At 31.2% G+C, this 8,241-nt stretch overlaps 1 protein-coding gene across 1 annotated transcript in view; it reads right to left on the bottom strand.

The window, feature by feature from the left end:
- Positions 1-483: 483 nt before the first annotated feature.
- Positions 484-8,241, bottom strand: part of LOC143237795 (DNA topoisomerase 3-beta-1-like) — a 42,997-nt gene continuing 35,239 nt past the window's right edge. Inside the window, 4 exon segments of the mRNA XM_076477390.1 lie at positions 484-827; positions 3,593-3,698; positions 7,290-7,407; positions 7,410-7,488. Coding sequence (XP_076333505.1) covers positions 591-827; positions 3,593-3,698; positions 7,290-7,407; positions 7,410-7,488 — 540 coding nt within the window. The 3' untranslated portion in view covers positions 484-590.

Here is an 8,241-nt window from a genome sequence, read left to right as displayed (position 1 = left end):
ATTTTTTTCACTACAATTAAAAAAATTAGGAAAAAATTAAATTGTTTACAACTATTTAAGTTTAACATTTGGATACTGTAGGATGTGTACATTAATGTTATGTAGAGAATAAGCAATTTTGTTCAGGAAGAAAAGGTAACTGATAACTAATAATACTGGATGCAAGTTTGGTATTGCCAGTCTAGTAAGATTTACTATGCAAGTTACTGTAAAGAAAAGCAAAATTATTGTCAGGTGCTGAATTGAGTACATTACGGTTGTAGTTCAAAACAGAGGGCCTATTTTTGCACCATGTATGTTCAACCAGAAAGTGGCATGTAATTAAAAAAAAAAACTAGGTTGTCTTAGCAGTATAAAAATTAAACCATTTTAAAATTAAGAAGTTAATACTAATGTTTATAATTATTTTGTACTTAAGATAGAAGTTTCTTTATGGTTTACTTGATCTTATCAGAATAAATTAAAAACACCAAAACACACATGGAAATATTTAAAACAGTTTACTAAACAAGATTAAATATTACATGGTTTAATAATAATAAAAATGATCTTGGCTTAATAATAACCCTTTAAAATGTTCTAACAAACAGTCAGACAAAATAAGCTGCAAGTTTAGCCATTTTATCCTTAGGTTTACCCCGTCCTCGGCCCTTAGGCCTACTTCGACCTCGACCTCTCCCCCTTCCTCGAGAAGGACCTTGACTTCGAGAACCCTGCAACATTTTGGGCTGTAATGCTTGTTGTCGCTCCACTAGTGTTCCAAACTGGGGGTCACAAAATATACAACCAACAGCTTCAGTGGCTCCATCATTGAGTTTAGATTTTTCCTGGGCATGAAGGGCAATAAAAAAGTTAATTAAACTTAGCTTCATACATGATAACAACAGTTGTGTTTACAATGAAAACTAACAACTTCAGCATGATACATTGAAGCAGTATTACTTCAACATTTAGAATTTTGTCTGAGGTATAGTGGTACTCTTTGTCACCCTTAGTTTTTTGAACTTAGTATTTTTAAACAAAGATTATTAAGTTTACAATGTTAAGTAGCTGAACTCCAATATATAAGTTGAAACAAGAAAGCAGTGCACATACTGGACTTGTAAATTATGATTAACTAACAGCTAGATGGTGAATTTGTTAATGGTTTTGGTTTATTAATTTTTGGCTGAACATGTTTGTCCATTTCACTGGTACACTTGCAGAAGTATACATAATATTCTCTTTCTATGAGATTTATTAATATGGTTTGATGTTATTGGGTTTATGTTTAAAGGTTAGAACTAAATTTGACAAAACTATGAAAAATGTATTTGGATAGAGTACCTCTGAGTTTTGGTTGGTCTTTGGGACAAAATAACAGTGGGTTGTTTGGTATAATTTGCAAGTAGTTCTAGTGAAGATAGATGGCCATTCTTTTTCAAAGTAGATGACAGGTGTTTCAGCTAAGGATTAGGCTAGTTTCTGAATATGTTAATTACACTACATTTATCCAATGCATGATGGTAAGATCCAAAGTGCAGAAAACATTCTATGTTAAATGTTTCTATCTTCCTTGCAACCAAGGCTTTTAGAATGAATTTTAGTTTCAATTTCTTTAACTCAGGTAAAGCTGCTATTGTTCAGAAAGAAATTGAAAAGAATGATGAAGTTATGGTTTATGAGATACAGACGTCACCATTATAACAGTTCTGGATTATGGTTTATAAGATACAGACATCACCAATATAACAGTTCTGGCTTAGGATTTACAAGTAGTAACACTTTTACTTAAAGTTCTTTATAATTCTCATTTTTCTAAGAGGACCAAGTCATCTTACGTTTCTTACAGGGAATGGCTAGACTGACTAGTTCATCAATAACTTTTTACACATTTGAAAACCCACACCAAAACAAATCACTAATCAAACCACTGTTATCTCTCCTTATGTCTCTGGCATCATACAAAAGTAAGAATAATTCTTTGGATACTTCTACACTTTTTTTTTCTTCTTCAGAGATTAAGTTTAAGTTTTTTACATACAGCCCAGCCATAATCAAGCCATTTTACAAGCCCTTGAAAAGTGAAACTGGGTACACACTTTACTACTTCTCTCAATTTGTTTTTCATTATTTTATTGTCAAAACAAGGATGAACACTAAGCATTACAAGCCCTCAAGCTTACCTCTGAACCACCAGGAGTAACTTTAGATCAGAATCAGCAAATCCAAAAAAAATAAAACAGACTGATGGAAGTTAAGGTTGAGCCTCAGACTGAGGAATTGAACAATCCAAAATAGCAAGAATGCCTTTTATGTTTAATTGAGTTTAATTACAACTCAACAAAGACCAAGGAATGCAGATTAAAATGGATACATTTCAACAGTTTGTTTCTTTAACAAAACCATCAATTTATCTTCTGATGAAAATTATAAAACATATCAAATAACTACTCTCAATTTCAGTGGTATTATTTTTGTGTCTTCACATATTCATACAGATACATACCGATTGTACTGATGCTAAGATGATAAAACTCAAATGATTGACCACCTCTCTCCTCATTCTATGCTGCTTATCAATTTTGACAAATATTCAGTGGTGATGTTTATCTGTATCATATACCCACAAGGTAATTTGAGGAATATTAACTTACGAAGATAGCAAGCTTCTTAGAGAAACTAAGTGATGGCTGTAGCTACTTTTATATACGGTTCTCTTTTCTTAGTTATAATAATAACAGCACGTTATTTCTTTAGTTGGGTACCTTCGCAGCTGTAAATCCATTAATATCTTGGGAGATTTGGCCAGTTTAGGAGATTATGTTTAGTCTTAAGTCCAGATATTAAGCTAACAATGCAAAACATATCTTATAATAAAAATAATACAATATTAAAAAAATGAAAATGCTGTATTAAACATTCTAATCAATCCCATTAATGAAAGTAACATTAAAGAAAGAATATAGTGTAACTTACTTGCACAACACATAAATGCTAGATTTATTTCTTCATACCATATCTTAGATCTCAAGTTCTTTGATTAATAATTATTTGATAACTTAAGTTGCATTTTTGGATAATATATATTCAATAATTCTGGCACTTGTATTTTTGAGACACTAGAATGAAAGACAAATCCATTGACTGTATTAATAACATCTTTTACCACTTAAATGATCAACAGATATCCAATGAATAACAATGGCATCTTTAACATATCAAATTAACAGAAATCTAATGATTTTGTTGCTGGTATTCATGAAATGGGTGTTTTAGTTATTCCTACAGTCGTATTATTACTTTTACTTCAAAACACCTGAATCAATAACTTGGGTTTTTTTTTGTATTAATATAGAATTCATTTTTCATAACCTAATAAATAAAAATTTTTCTTCTACACTAGTTATTAAAAAATAGCATTTTCGTTTTTGGAGCAATATAAAAAAAACACAAAAACACATCATTAACCATTAATATCCTGATATTCAGTCTGTTTTTACTCCAATTTTCATAGAACTTCAATTGAGAATTGTTGTAGTAACAAGGAGTATCATGGAAAGTTTTGTTTCTAAAACCTGAATAAATAAAGTAAAAATATGTGGTAACTTACAGCCTTGTATTCTACACTGATCAACTGTGAAGTACAATCATCACAAGTATCTTCTTCCACTGAAACTTTATGTGCATCTTCAAACAGATGAATAATGACATCACACCTGAATTCAAAACGTGTATGAAAAAGGATTTGTATTCAAACAAAACTTTTGTTTTACATTCAATAAACACTTACGTTCTTATTCAATAAAAAATGTGTGGGCAAGTACTATTTTCTGTGTTTTTGAAACACAAGGAACAAAAACTAAGTGATCTAAGTACAATGGCCTTAATATCATATTACTTCAAATTTAAGACACATCTTTTGTCACATTTTCCCAAACTGAAAATTAGGGCCCCATCTTAAATTTGATGTATTATTTTTCACTCCTCGAAAGTCTAGAAAACATCATTTTCTTTGAACAACAAAGATATTTGAAAAATTCCTGCATTAACAAACAAACTGAACTGTATTTTTAAAAAATAACTTGGCTTAGAAAGACTAAAAAAACACATACAAAATGTCAAATTTGCCAATGTCAGCACCTCTAGTGGTGTAGTTGGATATCACTGTCCTCAGTCTTTGTCCAACTTTCCTGTTTTTCAGATGCTATTTTATTGTGTTTTTTAACCATGGAAAACCTTTTTATATACAATTCCGAATTTAAAAGAAAAGTTATTTTGTGTGCCAAACACATTGGGAATCATACAGCTGGTAAAAGTACACAGTAAGTGAGGAAAATGTTTGTTGTTGGCGTGGTATGAAAACTAAGTTGTTTTCTTGGAAGAAAAGTACAAAGTCATTTTCTTCCCCAAGAAAAAGGAAGACATCCTGAAATTGATGCCACCATTTTAATGTATTTGAGACAGTTACAAAATAAAGGACTGCCTGTAACAAGAGAAACTTTAATGTTAAAAGCAAAAGACTAGTTATGGCTGGTGTGAGAAATTTATGACAAAAGAAGGTTTATCATTAAGGCTAAGGACAACAATTCATCAAAAATTGCCATCAGATTTTGAAGATATAGAAGATGAAATGCAAGATGACATTCTTTGGGACAATAGTGAATCAACAATGAAGATGTTTCAACTGCAGAATATAACTGAGTCAGAAGAAACACAAGAGTGATGTTGTGATTAAAAAATGAAAGCAGGAAAAACATTATTATAATGAAAATTTTAAATTTCCTGTTTAGTTTTATTATATTTCATTTTAAAACATTATTAACATTTTTGATTCATTAATAAACTCTTTAAAACATGTTTACTCCTTACTAATTATCATTCAAATTTTTTTTTCCTGAAAATCCCTTTTTAAAAGTAGGGTGCATCTTAAATTTGAAGTAATACAGCATATACAATACACAGAATGGTAAATGAAAAATATGGGAAAGTTTATATAATGTATAAAGTTTCTCAACTCCAGAAAAATATGAAATAAAAAATTAAACTTTTATTAGAACAATGTATATCCAAATGACAAAGTTCAATTCTCGAAATTTGCTTACATACTAGTAATGTATTCTCTGTTAGGAAAAACTGTCACAAGTTGGATGAACTCTTTATTAACAGCTATCACGTTTACAACAAAATTACAAAGCCTCATCCAGTAAGACTTTGATATTATGGCAATAAATAATGCTTATTTTAATGATAAGGAATTTAAGTTGGTAAAGTGTAAGAAAAGAAAGTTAGTAAAACTTTACCTTTGTTGTTAATAAACACATTTACAATATATAGTTGTGGATACCAACCAACTCGTGCAGAAACACAATCAGCAAATAAAAAAGTAATTCAACTTTCACTTCAATGTTAAGTTTCTGACTTAATGTTTCTTAAGGTAACAAAAATCTCTAACTAGATCAGGAGTGGGCAAAATATGACCCATCCAATATTTCTATCCTCACCATGACTCTCAGCATTTGTGGAAAGATTATAATGAGGTCTTTATATAATAGACACTGAGGTAATTTAATTAATATAGTAGAAGTGTGACCTGCGATGACTTACCAAAATTCGTGGAGTGGGCCTCCTTGCAAAAAAATTTTGCCTGCACCCCAAATTTGATGATAAAAATAATGTCAGAAGTATTCAAATGAAGTTACATGATAAATTAAATAATTTTTTTAAGATAGAAAATTTTTTCAAGTCATGTTTTGTAAACTTTCTTCTCTCTTTTATTGTAATAATCAGATGAGACATCCTTAACCTAGCAAGACCATGTGGAAGGGAACCTGTTGTCACCTTCATTTTGATATCAGTGGAACTATAACATCAAGACTTAGTAACAACTTTAATGGTGTATAACTAGTATAATTATATAAACTGATTGTCAACTGACCTCAGGTTGATTTAGGTTTCCAAAGTCATGGTTAGCAGACTGGAATAGTCCCCGTTTTCATAACAGAGTGGTGGTAGTTATATAATTCAAATAGATATTGATTTCCATGATTTTGAAAATTATATGGTAATTCTTTGATAGATTGTTTAAGCAGAGTATTAACAATAAAACTCTGTAGAATGGATGGCAACTGGCTGTTATGGAGACACAAGTGTAGAGGATAACGTTTCACAAGTCTTCGCCTTCGCCTGCAGATCAGTGTGTGCGTAAGGTGTTCTCAGTCTTTATAGTGTCCTGTTGGATTGCAGAGAGCATGTCATGATTGGTTGGACTATCACTGTGACTGCCATTGGTTGAAACTACAGGAAATCCCTCCTCCAATCAGAAACAGTGATAATCAAATTCTTCAGGCATTGGATTTCTAGATCCCAGCCTGGGCAACCTTTTTGCCAGACCCAGAATCGGGCTGTTTGGTTTGATCTGAATTTGAATGAATTACATTCATGTTCACATCTCTCCAACTTTTCATTTCAGAACAGGTCCGGCCTTTCTTTCCACTGCTGCCTTTGCCTCCACCCAAAAGAACATTTAGTGAGACATTCTCCACCCAAAAGTCAAGAATAATAACGATAATTAATTTATTAAAATAATAATAAAAAAAAAAAAACACCACTTAATTTTAATAACAATCCACGAAAGGGGATGAAGAGGAACTACAAAGTTCCTGAACACCCCAGTTGGAGAGAGAACTCTTCTGATTTCTCTCTCTCTAAACTGAACCCCTGCCACGTTAGTTTAGTTTAGTTTAGTTCGCACACATTGACTTGAAGATGAAAGGCGAAAGAATTTTGAAACATTGTCCTCTACACTTCTGTCTCCACAACAAGCAGTTGCTGTTCATTCTACAAAATTTCATCACATAAGGTAATTGTCAATTATGTTAATTAGATTCTAGATTTTGTGTTCATTCTCAATGGTTCAACAATAGTTTTCATGACCCATACTAATTTATCCCAAAGTTTGTCTATGTATTTTAATAGTTTTGGTTTAGTAATCATAACCCTCAATAGTAGAAACCCAAGTTTTATGTATTTATGTCCACTAAATTTGCAACATTTATCATATCTCATCATAGCAGATACTTAAGCTTTATACATTTATTTCTGATAGTATAGTAACAGTTACATTCCATATTCTGTAAAACACCAGTTTTATGTAATTGCCCTGTAATTTTACGTATTTGTCTGCTAGTTTTACAAATAAAAAAAATATTTTTAAATGTAAGCCAGCGATACCCCCAGTAAAAGTACAAGCTAATGTATTTTAATACTTGTGTTATGTAACTAATAAACCTTCTCTCAGCCGTTCTTACCTGTTACAGGTTAACTTCCACTTAGGCCCAGATGCTGGATCTAATACAAGTACTCCATTATCACACTGAGAACAAGATGCCAAGCCATTGGCCTGCATGGAATGAGGACAGCTTGGATCGTGCAGGAGTTACATCCTGAAAGTTTCCGCATGTCCCTAAAGGGTGGGTGACTGTAGCAGTAAGGGCAAAATATGAAGCTCTATAAAAGTAAACAAAGCAACCTTTGAAATTCAAACATAGAGTATCAGATTACACTCAAACTCTCTGCATTAAAACATTCAAATTTCAATAATTTTTCCTTATTAAATTCCAATATGTCCTTCAATTTTCAATTTGAAAGTCCCAAAGTCAAAGAATGTCAAATATTATTTTCTAACTGACCTTATATCTTTTCAGTGTTTCTGAAACTATCAAATAATATTTATGTACAATTGTACAACAAATACTGTTTCCTAATCACCACAATGTGTCATAATGTACAAATGTATATTAAATGGGTTTTTGTAACCAACAGTATGTCATAATGTACAACTGTATAGTAAATCCTGTTTCCTAATTACCACAATGTGTCATAATGTGGAACTGTATAAATGGTATTTTTGTAACCAACACAATGTATAATAATGTACAACTGTATATTAAATGGTGTTTTTGTAACCAACACAGTGTCATAATGTGCAACTGTATACTAAATGATGTTTCCCTAACCAACACGATGTGTCGTAATGTACAACAGTATATTAAATGGTACTTTCCTAACCAACACAATGTGTCTGAAATATCTGAAATGTTTATTAAATGGTGTTTTCCCTAATTTTGATAAAAATTTAGAAAACATTACCTTTACACTCTGGGATATAAAGAAAATAATTTTTCACTTTAACCAATATTTCGTCTGTAAGGTTTAATCAGGGTTAACATACACAAGGACAATATATTTCCTATTAGCAGT

The sequence above is a fragment of the Tachypleus tridentatus genome, chromosome 13 (assembly GCF_004210375.1).
Source record: "Tachypleus tridentatus isolate NWPU-2018 chromosome 13, ASM421037v1, whole genome shotgun sequence".
NCBI classification, from domain to species: Eukaryota; Metazoa; Arthropoda; class Merostomata; order Xiphosura; family Limulidae; genus Tachypleus; species Tachypleus tridentatus.
This window is presented reverse-complemented; position numbering and strand designations above follow the sequence as displayed.